This window comes from Grampus griseus (genome assembly GCF_964374135.1).
Source record: "Grampus griseus genome assembly, chromosome: 6".
NCBI lineage: Eukaryota > Metazoa > Chordata > Mammalia > Artiodactyla > Delphinidae > Grampus > Grampus griseus.
Genome location: NC_139000.1, coordinates 20,343,907 through 20,368,707, shown reverse-complemented (window position 1 = coordinate 20,368,707; position 24,801 = coordinate 20,343,907). Strand labels below are relative to the sequence as shown.

The following is a 24,801-nucleotide window of genomic DNA, read 5'->3' as shown; positions in this document are numbered from 1 at the left end:
AGCAGGCCTGCGGGAGAGTAAAGGCCGGGAATTGTCCTTTCCAACAGACTTTCCCGAATGTTCACTACTAAAAAGTTAAAAAAAAAAAAGACCAAAACCAAATGTCATAAGCAAGTGAAAAGTCATATTATAGAGCAGAATGTACAGATAATCCCAATTTTTAAAAAATAAATACGTTCTAGACTTCCCTGGTGGTGCAGTGGATAGGAATCCGCCTGCCAACGCAGGGGACAACTAAGCCCGGAGCAACTAAGCCCGTGCGCCACAACTACTGAGCCTGAGCTCTAGAGCCTGTGAGCCACAACTACTGAGCCCACTGCTGCAACTACTGAAGACTGTGCGCCTGGAGCCCATGCTCTGCAACAAGAGAAGCCACCGCAAGGAGAAGCCCGCGCACTGCAAAGAAGAGTAGTTCCTGCTCACCACAACTAGAGAAAGCCCACTCACAGCAACGAAGACCCAATGCAGCCCAAAATTAAATAAATAAATAAATACTTTCCCACCTATGTCATGTAGTAGGAGCTAATGAATATTTTATCATGTGTGAGGATCTGTAAATATACTGGTAGCACCGTTTCAGAATGTAAATTGTGTGCGGTTCTTTGGTGAGGGGAGAGAGCAGAGTTCATGGTATAAAAGGAAATTTTGCCCTTGCTTGTCCCTCTGTATGGAAAGCTCCTTCCCCAGATATTCTCACAGTTTGCTTGCTGTCTTTATCTAGGGCACAGTTCCAGTGCCACACCTTCAAGAGACCTCCTCCATCATCCTCTCTAGATCAGCACCTCCGTCAAGCCCTCCTTCCTATATCACGTGAGTCTTTTTCGTAGCTCTTATCACTTAACAACATTATATTACATATCCATGTGTTTTATTTGTCCTGGAGAGCAGACTTTGTTCTTCTTTCCTATTGTATCCTCAGTGTCTTAAATATGGCCTGGCACATAGGTAGATGTGCAATAAATCTGTTGAATGACTAAAATGTAACAAAGGTGTCCATTCTTCTCTGTCCCCTGCTCACTGTGTCCTGTCTAGGCAAGCCCTGAAGTTCAAATTCAGCCCTCCCCCTCCCCCCAAGGCTCCAGAGGTCACCTTAGAGCAGTAGCTTTCAAACATTTTTGATCATGACCCTCAGTATGAAATATATATTCAATCCCCAGTGCTCACTGAAACAACCAAAAAACCCTTACTATGAGCAATGTTTTCTGCTTCCTTTCATTCTTTTCTTTCCTTTCTTTCTTTTTCTTTTTCTTTCTTTCTTTCTTGCTTGCTTGCTTGCTTGCTTTCTTCCTTCCTTCCTTCCTTCCTCCCTTCTTTCTCTTTCTCTCTTTCTCCCTTTCTTTTTCTCTTTTTTTAAAAATAAATTTATTTATATTTTATTTTTGGCTGCGTTGGTTCTTCATTGCAGCGAGTGGAGGCTACTCTTCGTTGCAGTGCGCAGGCTTCTTATTGCGGTGGCTTCTCTTGTTGCAAAGCACGGGTTCTAGGCGTGCGGGCTTCAGTAGTTGTGGCGTGTCGGCTCAGTAGTTGTGGCTCATGGGCTCTAGAGCGCAGGCTCAGTAGTTGTGGCGCACGGGGTTAGTTGCTCCGCAGCACGTGGGATCTTCCCGGACCAGGGCTCGAACCCAAGTGCCCTGCATTGGCAGGCGGATTCTTAACCACTGTGCCACCAGGGCAGTCCTCTTTTTTTTTCTTTCTTGTCTCCACCGTCTTAGGGCAGTTGTTTCTAGGAGCAGTCAGAGGGCACATTTGTAGCCTAGTCTCAGCACAACTGCCACAAATGCAGATTCCTGGGTCCATGACAGACTTGTGAATGAGAATCTTACTGGGAAGTCTGTATGCTTAACTACCCCTCTCCCCTGACCACTCCAGGTGATTCTGAAGTCTGATGAAGCTTGAGAGCCACCACTTGGGAGTTTATGAGTATCCTGAGGCTTCCCATGGGGACATATGTTGGGCACACAATGTGTTGGATACACATTAAGGGAAGGGGCTGATCTTCCAGTTCTGGTCTAACTCAGCCCCTGAGTGCTGGAACACATGATTCTAATTTTATGAAAGTAAATCCATTCCCACCTAAGCCCCTTTCACTGTCTAGTCCCTCTGCCTGGGAGCACTTCCGGGGATTTTGTCCCTGCTTTTCTGCCTCCAGTCCTCCTAGGGCTACCACAGCTCTAAGGCCACACCCAATGAAGGGGCCCCACTTTCCCCAAGGACCTTAACCCCTTCTTCTCCCCCTGCTCTCCCCAGTCTCTTTTCCCTCCACACAAAATCACCTTCTGTTTTATGTTTAATAGCCCTCTGCTGCTTCGGCCCTTAGAATAACAACAAAAAATTCTAGCCACAATGTCTATGGTGGCTCATTTCCATCTCCATCCCCAGATGAGGGCAACACTGTTACAAGGACTTCACCCTTCCACTGGGATGCACTAGAAACTTCTTTTCATGCCAGGAACACTGCACCCCCTTAGCTGAAGAATCTTACACAATTTTCATCCTGAAAACTTGCTACAAGTATATTTACAGATCCTTACATGTATAATAAAACTTTTATTAGCCCCTAGGATATGCCATACACCCAAGCTAAGCACTTTGCAGATAAGAGCCCATTTAATTCTTGAAGCAGCTGTCAGGGATAGATACTATTATCACCCCCAATTTAGAGATGAGGAAACTGAGGCACTAAATAATCTGACCAAGTTCCCATAAATGTAAGTGGTGTAGATCTGGGGCTGAAGCTGTAGGCGCTGAGAGAAGGGAAGGATTCTCTTCTCTTTGTAGAGCTGTCGCTTAGATGGGCCTCGGGGTTGAGGTGCCTGAGCCCCAACATGCAGCAGGATGTAGTGATGTGTTTCTTTAGCATTTCATTCTTACAAGTGTCCAGTTTCTGAACTCAGAATACCCTCTGTCACCCGAGGCCTGGCCCCTTCTCCCTTTGGCTGAGTTCTCTCCTCAGCCCTCTGCCAAGACCTCCTAAAGTGGAGATTGGGGGCTGGGGAGCTGCACTCTCCCTGTATACCCAGGCAGACTGGTCTGGATCCCTCATAAAGGGTTCTTTCTGGCTTTAGATTCCTTTATCAAATCCTAAGAACAAAAACCCCAAGACAGCTCAGGTATTATTAGCAGTAGTTCCTTCTGGGGATGGGTTTTTCATCCATGTGCTTATTTGCACATTCTATTTTCTTCGGTAAAGATGCATTACTTTTTTCAATACTAGTTAAAATTTTTTTTTCAAATTAAGAAAACTAGGATGTAAATACTTTGGGGAAATCAGCCTAACACAGATGCTCCTCCTTGGGCCTTGATATGCAATTTAAAAAGTATGAATCACATTACCACAAGTCAAACTGCCTGAGTTCCAATCACACTACTACCAAATAGTAACTGTGACCACCACCACCACCCCTCGCCCCCGGCAAGATCCTAATCCTCATAAAAATGGGGATCGTAGTAGTACTTTCCTTGTACTATTAGCAGACTCTTAGCACTTGCAGCCACTGTCTGAGCTCCAGATACTGTTTTGTGTTTTAGTTCATTTAAACCTCAGCACAAGTCGGTGAGGTAGTTACCCACATAATGCCCGTTTTGCAAGTGAGACACTGGAGGGTACTGAGCCAGTAAGCAGCTAAATGGGATTTGAGCTCACACAGTCTGACACCAGAACCTAGCTTTAAACAACTTGTTTAAAGTTGCCTGTCAAAAGGAGTTGTTGTATTACATGATGGAATGCTTGTAAAGCGCTTAGCAAAATCCTGGCACTTAATAAGTGCTCAATTAATAGTGCTCAGTTTCCTACAATCACATAATATTTTGTGTTTTATGTTTATTATAAAACAAACACACACAAAACGCGATTTAATTCAGCAAAATATCTAAAAGACTGCTGAAGCGGGCGGGGTCTGTCCCGGGGTGGGGGCGGGGTGTGGGCGGACGCCCACCCGGCTGCAAGAGCCCGACAGGAGGAAGAGCCGCGGCCAGCGTGCCAGGCGCTCGGCGGGGCCCGGGGGCGGGGTCAGGGAGGCCCCGCCTAGCCGCCACCTGCGACAGGTGGAGCGCGCGGCGCCGGGCGCTCGGCCATGTCAGTGGAGAGTGCGGGGCAGGGGCCGTGGCCCGGGCCGGAGCAGGGGCCGGGGCCGGGGTCCGAGCCGGGGTCCGAGCCGGGGTCCGAGCCGGGGTCGCTCTGCCCCGAACACGGCCAGGCTCTGAGGTGGTTCTGCTGCTCTGAACGACGGCCCGTGTGCGCCGCCTGCGCGGGACTGGGCGGCCGCTGCCGGGGGCACCGCATCCGCCGGGCCGAGGAGCGCGCGGAAGAGCTGCGGGTGAGCTGACGTGGGAGCTGGTAGGCGGCGGGCTCCTATGGAAGAAGGGGGCACCGGCGGGGAGGCGCTGGGCGAGACCCAGCGGGGACCCAGCAGTGGGTCCGGGAGTCCAGGCTCCGCAGTGGCACTGGCTGTAGAACGAGGCGGTTAAGGGTGTGGCTTCTGGAGTCCGGCTGACCTGAGTTCGATTCCCACCTCCATCAGGTCCTCCCTGTGAGTCTCGTAATCTCTGAGCCTCAGTGTCCTCACTTGTAGTTTGGGGGCATTTATTAGAGTTTTTGTGCGATGGGGCTGGCCTTGGGCAATAAAGGGCTTCACTGCTCCAGTTGCCTGGGACAACATGTGCCCCAGCTTCCGCCCCGTTAGTAACTTGATAAAACTCGGCCCCTCCTCGCTCCTTAGCCCCTCGACTCAAAGCCCCTCCCCTCATCCACGCTTCAGCCTTCCTGGTAAGGTGGTTTCTTTTCCGTTTCAGGATTGGCCTGGACTGTACTTCAAGCCGATTTCACTTGGGTAAACGGAGGGGGGCGGGGAAGATATCGGGAGGTTCCTACTGGAACCCTTCACCTAGGGTTTCTTTCTCCCCACCTCCACTTCCAGCTTGGCTCCAAGCTAGCCACCTTTCTGTCACCAACCTCCCCTGAGATTGGAGAGTCAAGTCACCATGGGGCTTCCTGCCTCCTTCCACCCCAGCTGTGGTCCCTGGGGGTTTCCTTGCAATTTGATTACCCTGCTTGATTCTCCCAACCTCTCCCTGGAGTTCTGCCCAGCTGTGAGGCCAGAGGGCTCAGACTGGACAGTAATAAACATACCTGACAGGGTGCTGGGACGAGGGATTCAGTTATTCAATGGCACCTGAAGGCTCCTGGTTGGTCCTACTTGTCACCACTTTCCCCACAGTGATGATGAAAATAAGCTTGGATAATGTGGTATAATGAACTTGCACAATGGATAGAGACTTTGCAAGTTCCAAAGCACTTAAATATCCGTTGCCTCATTCCAACCAGACCTTTGAAGCAGCGGCCCTACATTTTACAGATGGGGGAACGGAGGCCCAGAGAGGGGAGTAACTTTTTCAAGGTTCCTATTGTTCAGGGCCTGAACCAGGGGAGTCATTGACTAGGCCAGAGAAAACCACCTCTGCTTCAGTGGTTGGAGGGAGGAAGTGATGCTAATGGGAGTGAGAATTTAATAAAACCTTAAAAAAAAAAGTTTCCATCAAGGCTGAATCTGTGTGGTAGGAGTGAAGGCTGGGCCAGGGTGGCAGGTCTGCTGCTTGTTTTGCAATGCACTCTGCCCTGGAGCAGGGCGCCTTCCCTGAACCCTGCTGAGGCCCTTAGCATATTCATCTTCTTTTCCTGGAGGGATATGTGTCTTGCCCTCTCTCCCTCCAATTTTGAGTAGACTGGCTTTTTTGCAGGCTTCCCGTCCCTCCAGCCAGCAAAGAAATTTTGCCCCAGGGCAGGATTGTTACTGAACTGGGCAAAATCAGCCCCAGTTCAACAACCTGCCTCTTACCTTCTGGATACCTGCCCTGTAGCTTTTCAGAAGCTAGTCTCAGTTCCCTCGGTCCTACGGTGTGTGGTGACCACAGCTTCCTTCCAGTCGACTCAGTTCTTTAACTGTGTATTTGGACCGGTGAAGTGTAAGACTGATTCCTAATTGTGGTTGGAAGGATTTGCAAGAGCTGCCTAGAAGAGACAGCTGAGTGGCCCTTTGGCAGATGGAACTGGGGCAACGCTCTCAGGGGAAATGGTGGAGGAACTGCCGCTTGGAAGGGCTCCAGTTGTTACCTGGAGAAATGGAGTAACAAAGCAGGGGCCTGGCCATGTCTCCTTGGGCAAGTAACTTCTCTGTGAGCCTTAGCTTCTTCATTTCTAAAACTCTCCCCTGCTTTCATGGCCGATGCTCACAGCTTCGGGAGCTGTGAGCTGCTGAAACTCTTGTGACCAAGGAAGTGAGTGTTAGTCATTCAACAAATATTTATTCAGCGCCTTCCATGTATAGGAACTCTCTTCCAGGTCATAGGACATAGAGAACAAATCAAAGTCATGGTGCTTATGTGCCTGAGGTGGGGGGGTGGCAGATACCAAAAACGGTAAACAGACCCATGATATACAGTCAGAGAGTGAAAACTCAATGGAGAAAAATAAGCTAAGTAAGGGAATGGGGTGTGGGGATGGTCAGAGAAGGCTTCTGAAGAGGTAACATGGAGTCAGGGAGCAAAAAATATATGGGAGAAGACTGCTGGAGACAGAAGAAACAACAGGTGCAAAGGCACTGAGGTCAGGACAAATTTGGTGTGTTTATGGAATGGTTAGAAGGCCAGTGTGGGGGCTGGTAGGAGGTGACATTGGAGAGATATGCAGATATGCAGAGTCCCATCAGGTAGGGCCTTGTTGGCTAAGTTCTCACTGTGGGGGTATTGGAAAGCCATTGGAGGGTTTTGAGCTGGGATGAGACTTGATCTGATTTCCTTACCAAAGGTGGCAGTGGCCAATGGGAAGGCGGGGTGGGCGGTGGTCAAAAATAAAAGCCCAGTTAGGAGACTCTAACAGCAGTTCCTGTGAGAGATAAAGGTGATCTGGGTGGAATAGCAGAAGTAGAGGAGACCAGAAGTGGCCAGAGGAGAGACAGAATAATAAAGGGCCACCAGATTTAAGGATAAAGAGGGAAGTGGGGCCACAAAAGGGGATGATGGACAGTGAAAAGTGGTAAGACTAATGTATTGGTGACTCCATCTAAGCTGAATTGTTGGAGTGGAGATTCCAGGGTACGTGATCTAGAAGGATGGGAAGTGGTGGGCAGGGTGCAGGATCCTTGAAATGAAGATTTTGGAAGTTGTATAGTTTTCAATAATGATGAGGTCTGAGATAATGACCGTGGGAGTGGGTGGCTGAGGTGGGGTAAGAGGAAAAAAGTCACTGGAATGGAGTGAATGGACCAGTGTGGATCAAGCTAGTGGGAAGCAGCCGCATAGCACAGGGAGATCAGCTCAGTGCTTTGTGACCACCTAGAGGGGTGGGATAGGGAGGATGGGAGGGAGGGAGACGCAAGAGGGAAGAGTTATGGGAACATATGTATAACTGATTCACTTTGTTATAAAGCAGAAACTAACACGCCATTGTAAAGCAATTATACTCCAATAAAGATGTTAAAAAAAAAAAAAAAGACACCATGGGTGTCATTTGTGTTGCAGAACAAGATTGTGGACCAGTGTGAGAGGCTGCAGTTACAGAGTGCTACCATCACCAAGTATGTGGCTGACATCCTGCCAGGGAAGAACCAGAGAGCAGTGGTAGGTAATTCTTCTGCTTTCCCTCCTCCTCTGGGCCCCCTCCTAGGATAAGACCTCAGCCTTAGGGGCTTGGACCAGTCTATGGTCCCTTCCCAACCTCACAGACTCATTGTGCTGTTAGCAAAGTTGGATGCCCAGGAAGGATGGTTTCCCCTCTCTCTGAGCCTTGGTTTTGCCATCTGGGAAGAGTGGATTATTCCCAGCACATATTTGGTGCAAAGACTCCGATAGAAGATGACTTGCTTCAGGTAAAGGATCAGGAAGGGTAGCATTCCCTTACCATCTTAATTATTTTGTGCTCAGCCCCAGTATTATAAAATAACCTATGGATTTTACATTGCATATTCTTTATGACAAACTTATGCAGCAGATGGTAGTAACATCCCTGTTTACAGATGGGGAAATGGGTCCCGTAGAGTTTAAATGACTCACAGCCTCCTGCCAGAGTCAGTTCTCTGAGCTGGGTCTTCTGACGCTCAGCAGGTGATCCCTCTGCAACACCTCACTGCGGATCCTTTATTCAGTTGACTCATTGCCACTGCTACATCTTTACTCTCAAGTATGCCCTTCAAGGGCAGGGGCTGTGAATTTCTTCCTGCACATCCCTCCCTCATTCCCCCAAAGTACATGGAGCAGGCCTGGCACTGTTTTAGTATTGGGCTGGCCAAAAAGTTCGTTCAGGCTTTGCCATACCATCTTACGGAAAAACCCAAATGAACTTTTTGGCCAACCTAATTAAAAAAAAAATGATTTTGATTGCAAGGAACAGAACCCAGTTGAACTGGCATAAGCGAAACAGAGAATTTCTTGCCCTGATACAAGAGTCTTTCAGAACCTAAAGGGGACCAGAACCAGGAACGAGGAAGCTGCTAGAAGTCTAGACGGCTCTTCTGTGTACATCTCTGCTTTTCTCTGCACGGCGATTTCTCCCTCTCTCACTCTCTTTTTCCTCAGTCTTTTTATTTTCTTGTCTTAAATGCACTGGCTAAGACCTCAGTACAATGTCAAATAGAAGCTTTTGTTGGAGAATACTTACAACATTTTGCCATTTATTTAGTTATTTAACAAATCTCTGTGAGCACCTACCACACACCAAGCACTGTTGGTCTATGTGCTAGAGATTCCACAGTGAACAAAACATTCAAAAGTTTCTGTTTTCATGAAGCCTACATTCTAGTCAGGGGAGAGGGGTAATAACAAATAAAATATATGCTATATCAAAAGGTGATAAGTGCTATGGAGAAATATAACAGGAAGGGGGATTGGTCATGTTGAGGATGGGGGTTGTAATTGCATATGCTGTGATCAGGAATCACCTAGTTAAGAAGATTGATATTTGCACAGAATTTACGGGAGGTGAGGGAATGGACCATATATCTGGGAGAAGAGTGTTCCAAAACGGGGGGAAAGGCAAGTGCAAAAGCCCTGAGGTGGGGGTGTACCTGGCAAGTTGGAGTAGCAGCCAGGAGGCCTATGAGGCTGAAGCAGAGTGATCCCACATGCCACAGGGCAATTAAGCCTGCGCGCCACAACTAGAGAACCTGCGTGCCACAACTACTGAGCCCACGTGCCACAACTAAGACCTGACACAGCCAAATAAATAAATAAAAAGTGGAAACAACTTAAAAAAAAAAAAGCAGGGGTCCAAGGACTGAGCTCTAGGGCACTTCAACTTTTAACCATTGAGAAGATAGGAAGAGGCAAAGTAGACCAAGTAGGAATCAATGAGCTAGGAGTAAAACTAAGAGTGTTGTGTCCCACAATAGGTTTCAAGAAGGTGGAGGAGATCATTGGTGTCAAATGTTGCAGAGAAATCAAGTCAGGTGAGAAATGAGAATGGACTATTTAGTAACATGCTCATCATTGGAGATCCTGACAAGAGGAGTTTTGTAGAGCATTGCCTTGAAAGTTTGATTAGCGTGGGTTTCAGAGAGGATAGGAGAAGAGCAATTTGGGATAGTTGGCCTAGATGACTCTTGAGGAACTTTGCTGTAGAAGGGAGCTGAGAAATGGGATGATAGCGGAGGGGGATATGGGATCAAGAGGGTAATATGTTTGCTTTGGTTTTTTTTTTTTTTTTTTTTTTGTGGTACGCGGGCCTCTCACCGTCGCGGCCTCTCCCGTTGTGGAGCACAGGCTCCGGACGCGCAGGCTCAGTGGCCATGGCTCATTTTATTTTACGTTTTCTATGCTTTTTTTCTTCCTTTCCTCCCTTCTGTTGAGTTAATCAACCCCTCCTCCCTCCTTTTTCCCTGTGCTAGCTTGAAAGTTATATCTTCTATTTACAGTCTATTTTCGGTCCCCTTAAGATTTTAACACAAATAAATAATGTCTAAAATGAATCAACCTGAATGATACAAGTACCATAAGAATGCTTTCAGTCAATAACCCCTCAGGTCTTACATGTTGTTGTCCAATATTTTAGTTAAAGTACATCTTTTAATAATTCCCTCATTCATAGGAAATTTTCCATTTTCATTTATTTATTTATTTATTTAGGCTGCGCCAAGTCTTTAGTTGTGGCATGTAGGATCCTTTGTTGCAGCACGTAGAATCTTTAGTTGCAGCATGCGGGCTCATAGTTGCCACATGCGGGCTTCTCAGTTGTGGCTTGTGGGCTCCTTAGTTGCAGCATGCATGCGGGATCTAGTTCCCTGACCAGGCATGGAACCCAGGCCCCCTGCACTGGGAGCATGGAGTCTTCCCCGGACCACCAGGGAAGTCCCAGAAGTTTTCCATTTTTGATCAGAGAGGTCTTTATTGTGCTCTAATTTTTGCATGATGGTTTAGATGAGTATAAGATTCTAAAGTAAATCACAAGCCCTATTCAGGGCAACTAGTTGAGTCCTCAGCTCTTGATTACACTGTTTTTCAGTTTCCTCTCTACTTTTGGACTCCAGGGGATTTCCTTTCCCGAGCTGCCAGAGTAGCTTCACTTTTTTTTTTTAATTTTATTTATTTATTTATTGGCTGCATTGGGTCTTCGTTGCTGCGTGCGGGCTTTCTCTAGTTGCGGCAAGCGAGGCTACTCTTCACTGCGGTGCACGGGCTTCTCACTGCGGTGGCTTCTCTTGTTGCGGAGCATGGGCTCTAGGTGTGCAGGCTTCAGTAGTTGTGGCTCACAGGCTCTAGAGCTCAGGCTCAGTAGTTGTGGCACACAGGCTTAGTTGTTCCCCAGCATGTGGGATCTTCCCGGACCAGGGCTCGAACCCGTGTCCCCTGCATTCGGAGGCAGATTCTTAACCACTGTGCCACCAGGGAAGCCGTAGCTTCACTTTTTTTTTTTTTTTTTTTTGCGGTACGCGGGCTTCTCACTGCTGTGGCCTCTCCCGCTGCAGAGCACAGGCTCCGGACGCGCAGGCTCAGTGGCCGTGGCTTACGGGCCCAGCCGCCCCGCGGCATGTGGGATCCTCCCGGACCGGGGCACGAACCCGTGTCCCCTGCATCGGCAGGCGGACTCTCAACCACTGCGCCACCAGGGAAGCCCCTGTAGCTTCACTTTTAAAAGGATGTTTTGAGCTATTTTTCCAGCACTTCTGTGTTTTGTTCTGGGAGGCATTTTAGTTTATTCAGGCATATCTTTGGTGAGCAAAGTTTTCTTTTTTCTCTGCTATTTTTTTCTGGGAATGACTCAAGAAACATGTTGAAATTGACTGCAGCCTTCTTGTCCGGGAGTATCTGGTGCATATTGGGTCTGTCCTTGATCCTGATCACAAAGTACAAATGTGGCTGCAGAGACCCACCCATGGGAAAGGCACTGAAGTGGCATAGAGAGAAGAGCAATACCTAATGTCATCAAATATTTATGTGCTGGGCCTTGTTCTATTTACTTTATATGTATTAACTCATTTAATCCTCACAATAGCCTTATGAGGTTGGTACTATTATTATCCTCATTTGACATATTAGAAACCTGAGGCACAGGGAAGATAGTAATATGCTCAACGTTCCACAGATAGTAAGTGGAACAGCTAAGATTTAAACCCAGGCACTGTTTCTACAGCCTAATTTCCTAACCACTGCGTTATGTTGCCTCAAAAGAACACTGGAGTTGGAGTCTGAATCTCTGGGTTCACTTGGCCATTCAGTTAGCCACTCTCTCTTCTCCATTGGGTAAATTGTGGGTCTCAGTTTCTTCTGAAGCAGGTCTTTGGGGCAGGGAATGAGGAGAGCTGCTGGCTACCTGTGACTTTCTGGCATGAAGGAAACAGTTCTGCTCTCACTTGTCTGGCAAGAGTGCAGGAGCTTCATGCAACAATGCCTTTGAGGAGGATTGGTTACCAGATGGCATTGGTATAGGGGAATAGTGTTGGACTGAGAGTCAACAGAACTGGGTTCTAGCCCCTGCTCTGCCATTGACTTGGCATGTGAGCACTACCAAGAGATTTTTTACTAGTTGGAAGGAACTTTCCCATTCAGTCATTCAGTAAATATTTGAGCACCTACTCTGTGCTAGATGCTGTGCTACCTGCTAGGGGACACATGTTAACTTCATTGACTTACAGTTGATTTCAGCCCTCCTGCATGGAAGGTGAGAATTCTATCATGGAAGCAGTTAGAATGAACAGATTTGGGAAGTAATGAGCTTTTTGCCCTCAGCCATTGCCAAAGTATTAACTGGACTACTGTTGATGTGCATCCTGTTGATGGGGAAGACTTTTTAGTCCTTTCTGCTCTGCAGTTCTATGACTCTCTGACCTTGGTCTCTTGACCTTGGGATTTCCAACTGTGAAAAGCAGGTGATTCCAGCTGATCTGTAAGTCCTGCCCAGCTCTTTCATTCTGTCATCTTAGCTCCATGAGATATGGCCTGGATGTCTGTATCTCAAAGTTCTTTACCCTAAACCACATTTGGGAAATCTTAGGGCTCGGATGGTTTAAGCACTGCCTTTACTGTACCCATGGCAGACATTGCTAATCAATCTCAGCACTCCTTCCGGCTGAGCTCAAGCCCTCCTAATCTTGACTGGGGCTCTGCCAGGACTCCTCATTTTACCTTTTGTCAGAGCACAGCCAGTGCAGCACGGGAATTGGTCATCCAGCGGCTGGGTCTGGTGAGGAGTCTGTGTGAGAGTGAGGAGCAGAGGCTGCTGGAACAGGTGCACGGTGAAGAGGAGCGGGCCCATCAGAGTATACTGACACAGCGAGTACACTGGGCCGAGGCACTGCAGAAGCTCGACACCATCCGCACCAGCCTGGTGGACATGCTCACCCATCTGGATGACCTCCAGCTGATTGTAAGTCAGGCAAGGGTGAAGACACAGCCAGTTGGCCAGACTCCCCCAAGGTCTGAAAACATCGAGAATGTTTATTGGTAGGAAGTAGGTGGAAAATGATAATTTGGAAAAGGGATGAGACAGGGCAATAGAACTATATGGATTTTTTTTTGCACTTGGTAATTGTTCTTTCAATAGTGAGCAAATATTTACTGAGTGCTTGCTGTATGCTAAGCATTGTGCTATGGGGTGGAGGTATAGGATACAGCTGTCAGCAACCCACAGCCTTATGGAAGAGACAAATGTATAGAACTGATAATTAGGATATGGAGGGATACGTGCTATGGTAGAGGGCACTACTGGGATGTGGGGCCCCTGCAGTCCAGCCTTGAGGGAGTGGTAGTCAGGGAAGGCTTCCTGAATTAAGCAACTTAGAAGCTGATGCCTGAAAGACAAGAGTCACAGCTTTATTAAAAGAAGTGGGGAGGATGAGAGAGACCAGAAGCTTGAAGAGAACACTGCACTGACAAGGGGTCCACTGCAAATACAGAGCTCATCCTCACTCCTAACACCCAGAAATTACCATGGCCAATATGCTGGTACATATCCTTTCAAAGTATTTTATATATATATGCAGGTACCTGCAGTTCTAAGGTGGCAGTGCTCCATCTGAGTAGATGTGCCAAGCAGAGAAATGAGAATGTGGAACGACCAAGCTGTCCCGCTGCAGTTCAAGGGGGGCGGTTTCTGTGACTGTCCCAGATTGTGCGTTTATTTCATTACACAGCTTCCATGTGCCGAGCACATTCTGCCCCAAACCTTGGGACAGTCACAGTAGAAGATTCAGAAAGAGTCCTAGCCGTTGAGCCGGTGACAGGCTTCGTGGGAGATGAAATGTTGAGTAAATATGTGATTGTCCTGAAGTGTAGCTGAGGGAAACCCAGGATGCCATGGGACACAGGGGACAGAGGGGTTCGCTGATGGGGGAGGTATGTGAAGAAGGATCCATAAAGTTTTGTGCGGGGTCTTAAAGAAGGAGTAGACGTTTGTATTCTAGAGTTTCTGTCCACGTGGAGCCCTCCATGCAAGTTGATTATATTTAAGTCTTGATGACTGCCTGCTGGGTTTCTGGTGCCAAGCCTGACTCTGCTTTCTTTTCTCACAGCAGAAGGAGCAGGAGATTTTTGAAAGGTGAGTATGGCCCCCGGTTTTTGCTTGGGCAGTCACGGAAACCACGGCCTTAGGCCTCTACTTAGTCCATTGCCATCAGGCCCGCTGCTCCTGGGAGGAAGCTCATGGCGGGCAGCTGAGTACCTTCCCTGAAGCCAGGCTCAATGGACAAGGGTCTTCCTGCCCCTAGCTTGGAGAGCCACTTTAGACCCATGTGGAAGGGCAGTGAAATAAATAATGAGTCAGAGGCTTGCCATGGGCTTTCTTAAATATTATCCTATTAAAAAAACGTACAGTCACCCTGTGGAAGGGGTTTCCCACCCCCATCTACAGATGAGAACGCTGAGGCTCAAAGAGGGGAAGGGACTTGCCTAAGCCCCAGAGCTGGGGCTTGGACCCACACCTGACACCTGACCCAGTACTGTCTTCTCTACCTCACTTCCCCTTTCTCTGATGAAAGAATCTTTGAAATTTAAGTCTGCATTACCACTCAAAACTTCATTTTAATTATGCAATAATAAAAGAATTTCACCAGACCCTAACTGAGTTCTGAAAGGTTCTGAGATCCAAGAGCCTGAGGAAGTGGCCAAGAGGGTGTAATTTTCCAGGCAAAGAAATTAAATTCTTACACCGTGTGTGTGAGATTTCAGAGCTCTACTTGGGGAGCACAGTCTATTCTTCTTTATTTTTATATTTAAGTTCAATAGCAATACATGTGCATGGGAGAAAGAAAAAATTTTTCACCAGTTTAAAACCATTTAAAATTAAAAATGTCTCCATCACCTCTTCCCAATCCTGTTCCCAGTGGTGATCAGTTTTAACAGTTAGATGTGTGTCTTGTAGGCTTTCCTGTGTTTAGTCATAGAAGAGTGTGTGGGATTCTTTTTTCCTCTTAAAATTTTTTTTTGAAAACGTAGATGGGATTGTTTTATACTTGCTTTATAACTTATCGGGCTATCTTGGAATCTTTCCATATCAGTACATTTATATTTACCTCACTTTTTGGAAAGTCTTTGAACTATTCCACAGTACAGATGTTCCTAAATTTAATTTGCTATCTCCTTACAATCTTTCCATGCTTCTGCTAGTCTTCTCTTTCTCCTTTATCTTCATCATCTTCCTTTAACAGTCTGCCCTCAATACCAAACTGATCTGATTTTTGAAAAAATGTTTTATCTTTATTTTTTGTTTTGAAACATTTTAAACTTACAGAAAAGTTGCCAAAATAGTATAATGAACTTAGAAATATTTTATTTATTTATCTATTTATTTTTGGCTGCTTTGGGTCTTCGTTGCTGCGTGCGAGCTCTCTCTAGTTATGGTGAGCGGGGGCTACTTTTCATTGTGGTGCACAGGCTTCTCATTGTGGTGGCTTCTCTTGTTGCGGAACATGGGCTCTAGGCGCACAGGCTTCAGTAGTTGTGGCACGAGGGCTTCAGTAGTTGTGGCTCATGGGCTCTAGAGCGCAGGCTCAGTAGTTGTGGCGCATGGGCTTAGTTGTTCCGTGGCATGTGGGATCTTCCCGGACCAGGGCTCGAACCTGTATCCCCTGCATTGGCAGGCGGATTCTTAACCACTGCGCCACCAGGGAAGCCCTGAACTTAGAAATATTAATTGATAATATTTGGCCACATTTGCTCTCTCTGTTTCTTATCTGTCTCTTTTTTCCTGTCTGTCATCCTGTCTGTCTGACTATCTATCTATCTAATGTATATATAAAACAACTTATTCTTTTCTGACCTATTTGAGAGTAAATTGCAGAAAGCACGACTTTTAATCCCTAAATACTTCAATGTGGATCTCCGAAGAACAGACCTTCTCTTACATAACCACAGCATACTTATTTATTTATTTAATTTTGGCTGCGCTGCACAGCTTGTGGGATTTTAGTTCCCCAACCAGGAATTGAACCCGGGCCCTCAGCAGTGAGAGCACGGAGTCCTAACCACTGGACCGCCAGGGAATTCCCCCACGGTGTACTTATTAAATTCAGGAAATCTCATGTTGATGTAATACTATTATCTAATATATAGTCTGTATTCAAATGTTGCCAGTTGTACTAAGAATGTTCTTAACAGTGTTTGGATTTTTTCCCTCTGATCCATCTGGTCTTTTTAAATCTGTAATTGTGCCTTAACCTTTTATTTTCTAAACACTTTTAAAGAGTCTAAGGACAGTTTTATAGAATATCTCGCAATTTGAGTTTATTTAATGTTATCTCATGATTAGATTCAGGTTATGCATTTTGAGCAGGAATATTTCATAAGTGATGTGTCCTCAGTCCATCATACCAGGGGACACATAATGTCATTTTGTCCCATTATCAGGGATATTAGGGTTTTTTTAAAATAAATGTATGTATTTTATTTATTTAATTTTGGCTGCGTTGGGTCTTCGTTGGCTGTACGCGGGCTTTCTCTAGTTGCGACTAGCCAGGGCTACTCTTTGTTGCGATGCACGACCTTCTCATTGCGGTGGCTTCTCTTGTTGCGGAGCACGGGCTCTAGGTGCACGGGCTTCAGTAGTTGTGGCACGTGGGCTCAGTAGTTGTGGCTCGCGGGCTCTAGGGCACAGGCTCAATAGTTGTGGCACACGGGCTTAGCTGCTCTGCGGCATGTGGGATCTTCCTGGACCAGGGCTTGAACCTGTGTCCCCTGCATTGGCAGGCGGATTCTTAACCACTGCACCACCAGGGAAGCCCCAGGGATATTAATTTTTTTAATTGAAATATAATTGACATACAATATTATATTAGTTTTTTTTAATTGAAGTATAGTTGATATACAATATTATATGTTACAGGTGTACAATATAGTGACTCAATTTTTAAAGGTTATAATCCAGTTATAGTTATTATAAAATATTAACTATATTCCCTGTGTTGTACAATATATCCTTGTAGCTTTTTTTATACATAATGGTTTATAATTCTTAATCCTGTACCCCTATCTTGCCCATCCCTCCTTTCCTCTCCCCATTGATAAACACTAGTTCTCTATATCCCTGTATCTTTTTTGTTATAGTCACCAGTTTTTGTTTTTTAGATTCCACATATAAGTGATATCATACAGTATTTGTCTGTTTGACTTATTGCATTGATCATAATACCCTCCAGGTCCATACATGTTGTTGCAAATTTCTTTTTTTTTATGGCTGAGTGGTATTCCATTGTATATATGTACCACATCTTCTTTATCCATTCATCTGTTGATGGACACTTAGGTAGCTTCCATATCTTGGCAATTGTAAATAATGCTGCTATGAACGTTGGGGCTCATCTATCTTTTTGAATTAGTGTTTTGGTTTTTGGGGGGTATATACCCAGGAATGGAATTGCTGGGTCATATAGTAGTTCTATTTTTAGTTTTTTGAGAAACCTCCATACGGTTTTCCACAGTGCCTGCACCAAGTTATATTCCCACCAACAGTGTATAAGAATTCCCTTTTCTCCACATCCTTGCCAACATTATTTGCATTCTTTTTTTTTTTTTTTTTTTTTTTGCGGTATGCTGGCCTCTCACTGTTGTGGCCTCTCCCGTTGCGGAGCACAGGTTCCGGACGCGCAGGCTCAGTGGCCATGGCTCACGGGCCCAGCCGCTCCGCAGCATGTGGGATCTTCCCGGACCAGGGCACGAACCCGTGTCCCCTGCATTGGCAGGTGGACTCTCAACCACTGCGCCACCAGGGAAGCCCCATTTGTTTTTATTTCCTTTGCTTTAGGAGATGGATCCAAAAAAATATTGCTACAATTTATGTCAAAGAGTGTTCTGCCTATGTTTTCCTCTAGGAGTTTTATGGTTTCCAGTCTTATATATAGGTCTTTAATACATTTTGAATTTATTTTTGTATATAGTGATAGAGAATGTTCTAATTTCATTCTTTTACATGTAGCTGTCCAGTTTTCCCAGCACCACTTATTAAAGAGACTGTTTTTTCTCCATTGTATCTTCTTGCCTCCTTCATCATGTGGGTTTATTTCTGAGCTCTCTGTTCTGTTCCATTGATCTATGTGTCTGTTTTTGTGCCAGTACCATACTGTTTCAATTACTGTAGCTCTGTAGTATAGTCTGAAGTCAGGAAGCATGATTCCTCCAGCTCTATTCTTCTTTCTCAAGATTGTTTTGGCTATTTGGGGTCTTTTGTGTTTCCATAAGAAATTTAAAATTATCCTAGTTCTGTGAAAAATGCCATTGGTATTTTGATAGGGATTGCATTGAATCTGTAGATTGCCTTGGGTAATATGGTCATTTTAACAATATTCTTCCAATCCAAAGACACAGTGTATCTTTCCATCTGTTTGTGTCATCTTCAATTTCTTTCATCAGTGTCTTATAGTTTTCTGAGTACAGGTCTTTTACCTCCTTAGGTAGGTTTATTCCTAGGTCTTTTATTCTTTTTTTTTTTTTTTTTTGGTATTGTATTCTTTTTGATGTGATGGTAAATGGGATTGTTTCCTTAATTTCTCTTTCTGACAGTTCATTGTTAGTGTATGGAAATGCAACAGATTTCTCTATATTAATTTTGTATCCTGCAACTTTACCAGATTCACTGATGAGCTCTAGTAGTTTTTGGGTGGCATCTTGAGGATTTTCTATGTATACTATCATGTCGTCTGCAAACAGTGACAGTTTTACTTCTTCCTTTCCAATTTGGATTCCTTTTTTTTTTTTGCGGTACGCGGGCCTCTCACTGTTGTGGCCTCTCCCGTTGCGGAGCACAGGCTCCGGATGCGCAGGCTCAGCAGCCATGGCTCACGGGCCTAGACGCTCTGCGGCATGTGGAATCTTCCCAGACCGGGCCACGAACCCGTGTCCCCTGCATCGGCAGGCGGACTCTCAACCACTGCACCACCAGGGAAGCCCTGGATTCCTTTTATTTATTTATTTTGTTGCCTGATTGCTGTGTCTAGGACTTAGTTTGCTTGTTTATTCACTTATTTAGTATCAATATAGACTCACTGATTCTTATTTTATTCAGTGCATTATAATCTGTTAGTACTATTATTAATTTTGATCTTCAAAATCTCTCAGATTTGGCCAGTAGGAGCCCCTTCAAGCCAGATCTTGTGTCCTTTTGACAACTCCTCATCATTCTTTGAGTACTTTCTTGCTTTCTGGCACAAGAAGATATCCTAGGCTCAATGTGTTCTTTTCCTGCCTCAGCCTGGAATCAGCTAATTTCTCCAGGGTGTCTTGGGTTTTTTTAGTGGGGAATCGTATTTAAAAACCAAGATTGAACCATTAGGTGTGTTCATTGCTACTAATGCGTCATTGCTTCCAGGCCTTCCCAGTGGACAGCATACAGAGCTAGGGAGTGTGTGTGCATGTAACTTTTTTATTCCTGAGTTTGTATCATAACTTCTAATTCCAATCAAACACCACAGGATTTTTCCTTTCCGATATATTTATTCATCTGTTCAGTCCTGTGATACATGCAATGTTGTTTGAGAGTTGCTAAACCCATAGTATGATTGACAAACCTACTAGTAGAGTTCAAGATTTGCTTGTAGTCCTTTGTGCCTTTGTGTCTTTAGACTGGGGGTGCATACTCTCAAAGTAGAGTCGGCCCTCCATTTCCATGGTTTCCCCATTCATAGATTCAACCAAACATGGATTTGAATGTTTTTGAATCTGCAGATGGGGAACCTCGGATACAGAGAGCTTGACTATAAGGGACTTGAACACCCCATGGATTTTAGTATTTGTGGGGGGTCTGGAACCAGTCCCCCAGGATATGGAGGGATGACCGTACTGTTTTCAAAACCTGTTTTTTTGGCCCCCAAGGTTATTTCCACATCTGTGGCTGAGCTCAACCCTGGCCTGCCACGGCAGCAGGTTCCCCTGCACAGACTGGGTATACTGGTCCTGGCCAGGGCCCTGCTGTGTCCCAGCCCCATTTCACTCCCGCTCCTTTGGGGTCACGAGTTTTCTCTTCTGTACCATGAGGTACCTGGACCAGCTGTTTCTCTAGACTCTGGTGTCTACGACTGGCCTCAGATTTGCTCTGATGATGATTTAGCACGGCTGACTCCAGCTCCTATTTCCTCCTCACCTGTTGGCTGGGGATTCTCCAGAGCCAGCTTCAGTGCTTTGAGGAGATGGCAACAGAGCCTCTCTTGTCCTGACCACAAGGAGCCTTTGTAACCAAAGCCTGCTTTCGGCTTTTCTAGGGCTCTGTTAACCTCGCTCCTCCCAAGCCAGAGCAGTCAGTGTCAGTCTTAAAAAAAAGAGCTCACATCTATGAGGAGACATGCCCCACCCTCTCCCCCCATCCTCTGTTTATGGACAGAGCCACAAGATTTGGGGAAGAGAGTGTGTGCTGTCACTTCTCTGCTGCCTGAGCTCAAAGGCCATCTTTGGGATTAGAGACAGTGGGAACAAGAGAAGCCACTGCAATGAGAACCCCGCTTTTAATATATTTTCTACTAAAAATCAAGCTGTCAAGACAGGAAAATATTACTGGTTTTGTTATGACAAGGGAACAGGTAAGAATTGTGAATTCATAAAGGATGAAAACACAAGACATTGTTCTCATTATACATACAGTATACATAAGCTGATTAGCTGTGGACTATTAAAACATTTAAGACGTCACACACACATGTACATTGAAACAAGAAACACAGGACAATTTTAATCTTTGATATGTCATAACTACCAAGAGAAAGAACATCACTGATTTGAGTCTAATTGTTTTCCTGGCATACAATCATTATATAGGCCAGGCCTAAAGCATACTGTATATTGTTAAAGACATCTTTAGGCAAATATAAACATTCTCACGTGGGAGCTTTTTCTCCCTACCCAAACTGGCTTTCTCAGAAGCCAGTTCAGAGGTCTGTGAAGCCCTGTGGCGAACCCTCACTTTGCCCCACACCCCTTCAGATTTTACTTCAAGTCAGGGGAAGGATCATGTTGAATGGTGCCTGGATCCCAGCCTGGGTTTGTTCTGTTTTTGCATGGAGGCAACAGTTGAATCCAGGTCTTCTTTTTAGCTTGGGTGCTTTCTCTGAATCTCCGTTCTTTCCTGTCAAATGGAATAACAACTGCCTCCCAGGTTATAGCAAAGATCATATGAGATTCTCTATAGAAAACAGCAAGCCCAGAGCCTGGCTGCTTAATAAATGGCAGTACTCCCCTCCTAAGCATCTTCTGTTCCCAAATCCCTTCCAACAAAACCCAGTCCCCCCTGTGAGCTGAATAGAGGTAGTTATTGGGAGCAAAGTGCTATGACTACTTTATGGTTGGGGTGATCACTGATAGTTCCTTCTTGCGTGACCCTTCGGGGCTGTTTGCATTTTAAGAGGAGAGGAATGGCTCTACCTTCTGACCACACCAGTAGATTTTGCTGCAGTAGGTTTTGTAGGAAGGCAAAATTTTCTCCACGCAGGTCGGTGGAGCGGAAAGACTACGGCACAAGAGGCTCAGGTCCTCCTCCCAGTTCTGCTGCTAACTCACCAGAGACACTGGCAAGTTGCTTCCTCCATAGAACACACTGACTACAAGTTCTAATACTGGCACCAAGTATTTACCTCCCTGTAAACCGTGTGCCTTGCTGGAATTAAGGCTCCAGGGCATAGAGGGAATGCCCACCTTCTCTTTTGGCTCCACCCCGCTTTGGGGGCTCCTATGTGGGGCCTGGCTGCCATTCTTTGTGTCACCCTCGTGGGAAGAGGATTTGACTTCTGTCCCCATCCTGTATTGATCCAGATACATTTCCAGAACCTTCCTAAATCTCTTTTTTTTTTTCTTTTTTCCTGCATAAGGACGGAGGAAGCAGAGGGCATTTTGGATCCCAAGGAGTCGGAAAAGTTAAACTTTAACGAGAAGTGCACTCGCAGCCCACTACTGACCCAGCTCTGGGCGACAGCTGTTCTCGGGTCCCTCTCAGGTTAGGAGCTGCTGGAGCCTGGCACCAGTTGGAGTAACTGGGCTTCTGTCTGTCTGGGGTTTGCTGCTGGGTCACAGTGGGGACTGGTGCATCTGGGATCTCAGGTTAAGCAACCAGTGATACTGGATGCAGGCTTGTCTATGGAGTCAAGGTTCTGGACAGGCCTGGGGCAGCTGGGCCAGGTCCTCTCTGTTTCCAGACCAGCCTGCTCTGTGCTTGGGTCTGGGATAAATCTTGTGCCTGGAAATTACGTCCTCCTTAAGTCCTGCCCTAGTGCAAGAGCTCAGTATTATTTCTTGGAAACCTAGTTTCTCTTTAAGAAGATATAATTGATGGGCAACTGGAGAGCATCTTGAGCGAGAATTGAGCTTCCCGGATTCGTCTCACTTACTAACTTAACATTGATCAGGCCAGCTAACATGGTCTCCTGCCTCCAGGAATTCCCCGAGTGGGAGGGTTCTCAAAGCAGGCTTCCCCCAAGCTAGATGGAAGCTCCCACACTGCCCGTTGTGGTATTTTCACAATTCACAGAAAGGTTAGGCTAATGGATTGAATTTTTCTCAGTTTTAATCCTCCCTCCCTGCACGTTATCCCTAAAACGTTAGTACAAGCTATAGCTCGTCTCTAGATTCTGGTATCCAGTAGTGCCTGATCTGCCAGCAGTCCCATTTAGGTAGTTGTAGGAAACTGCATATCTGATGCTTCCAAGCCTCCAGGAACCGTGTCGCTAGGACAAGTCTGATCTGGAAACTGCAGATATGCCCAACTGGAATGCGGTATGATCAGTGTTAGATGCTAAATGTAGGAACAACATGCTGGGTCTTCATTTTGCCCCTGCCACCAACTTGGTGTGTGACCTCGGGCAACTCGCTTCTCCTCTCTGGGTCTTATATCTATCAAAGTTAACAGATGAGGGTCTTGGACTATTAATAACTACTGTGGTCATGGCCACAATTTATTGAGCACTTACTAATGCTCGGCACTTTACATGCATCATCTCATTTGATCCTCACATCCACCCTGTGATAAGTCCTATTCTGATCCCCATTTTACAGATGAGGAATCTGAGGCTCAGAGAGTAAATGGCTTATCTGCCAGTGAGTGGTGAGGAAGCCCTTTGCTACATGGCCAGGTTAGGGCTGAGGGTGGGCCTTGGGCAAGTCTGAGAATTCTTTCTGGCAGGCACGGAGGACGTGCGTATCAACGAGAGGACTGTCAGCCCCTTCCTGCAATTGTCAGATGATCAAAGGACCCTGACCTTCAACGCCAAGAAGTCCAAGACCTGTGCAGATGGCCCGGAGCGCTTTGACCACTGGCCCAATGCCCTGGCCACCACTTCCTTCCAGGCTGGGCTCCATGCCTGGACGGTGAACGTCGAGAACAGTTGTGCCTATAAGGTGGGTGTGGCCTTAGGCCAGCTGCCCCGCAAGGGTTCTGGCAGTGACTCTCGTCTGGGCTACAATGCCTTCTCCTGGGTCTTCTCCCGCTACGACCAGGAGTTCCGTTTCTCACACGATGGGCAGCATGAGCCCCTGGCACTGCTGCGCTGCCCAGCTCAGCTGGGGGTGCTGCTGGACTTGCAGGCACAGGAGCTGCTATTCTACGAGGCAGGCTCGGGCACGGTGCTCCACACCCACCGCGCGTCCTTCCCTGGGCCCCTCTTCCCAGTCTTTGCTGTGGCTGACCAGACCATTTCCATCGTCCGCTGACCTTTAGCCATGGGGAGACCAGGTCTACCTCCCCACCACTCTTTCAGGCCATATTTCTACCCAGTGTCTTTTTCCCAGATGTTGCCTGTGCCCAATGGGCAGCTTTTAGGAGGGGTTCTGGGTACAACCATTAAAAGCCAGGTATCTGTGGGGAACCTGCTACTCCCTGGGCCTTGGTTTCCCAAATGCACTGTGCATCTGCCCCTCTGAGGGTGTCTTGTTCACCACTTTCTCTCTGGCATCCAGCATGGTACCTGGTGCATAGTAAGCGTGCGATAAATATTTGGCCAGCAAGTGGACGTATGGACGGATGGATGGTGCATGGATGGGTGGATGGACAGGTGACCGGATGCACGTGGTAGACTCTTCTGGAGCAGCACTGCCCCCAGAAGATGCCGTTCTCTGGCAGAAAAGCCTGTGGCTGAAGCTCGTCATCCCCTCAGTTCAGTGTTTCTCAGTCCTTTTCATGACACGGCATACAGAGGAAATATTTTTCTAGCACAAGGACAGCCTGGAAGGGATTTAGAACTCCTGCCAGGCTGCTGTTGGCCAGAGGACTCCGGCCCGTAGGGCTGTGTCCTCACCCAGGTTTTGCATAGCCACTGGGAAGACTGAGGGGCCCCTGTCTCCAGGTAGCCTGGCTGCGGCACACCCATCGGCAGTGCTGCCTTGGACTAGGCAGGGCTCCAGCCAGCACTCACCCGTGGCAACAGGGATGAGCTTTTTCCCCAACTGCAGCTGATGTGTGCTCCCAACTAATGCCTTCTCTAACATAATGTGGGGACCAGGGTGAGGACTTCAAGCCAGAAAGGGCTGAGGGAGTAAGAGGGCCAGCCTTAGGGAACATGTACATTATTAAAGGTTTTCAAAGACTGAAAATTTCTTCCATGTTCTTTGTTGGTAATTGGGCAAATCTCCCAGGTGCCAGCTCAGATCTTAGTGGTATGTTTGCTGGGAAAGGGATATCTTCCTCACCCCCATCCACGTTCTCAGGTATAGGTGGGAGGCAGCTCAGCATACACAGCTGAAAGAGCCTGGAGACAGGGTTCTGTGCCCTGCATTGCGGGGACCAAGGGCAAGTCCCTTCCTGTCTTCTGAGGAGGTCACTTCAGAACAGTGGTCCTCCCATTTTGTTTCATCTGGGAACACAGTTCAAAGGCAATCTTACCTGCAACTTACCTATAAGGCTCTTGGGCTCAAAGA

General features: G+C 46.6%; 2 protein-coding genes across 2 annotated transcripts in view; one reads left to right on the top strand and one right to left on the bottom strand.

Annotated features, from left to right (window-relative positions):
- Positions 1-24,801, bottom strand: part of RNF183 (ring finger protein 183) — a gene marked incomplete at its 3' end in the record, with an annotated part of 360,397 nt that overhangs the window by 40,507 nt on the left and 295,089 nt on the right. The gene's annotated exons all lie outside the window — the stretch shown is intronic.
- Positions 4,074-24,443, top strand: BSPRY (B-box and SPRY domain containing; the record flags this gene model as incomplete). The annotated part of the gene is made up of 6 exons (XM_082657580.1): positions 4,074-4,316; positions 7,516-7,614; positions 12,620-12,850; positions 13,995-14,020; positions 21,765-21,889; positions 23,072-24,443. 6 exons carry the CDS (start codon positions 4,074-4,076, stop codon positions 23,596-23,598), a joined length of 1,251 nt encoding a protein of 416 aa, XP_082513706.1. The 3' UTR covers positions 23,599-24,443.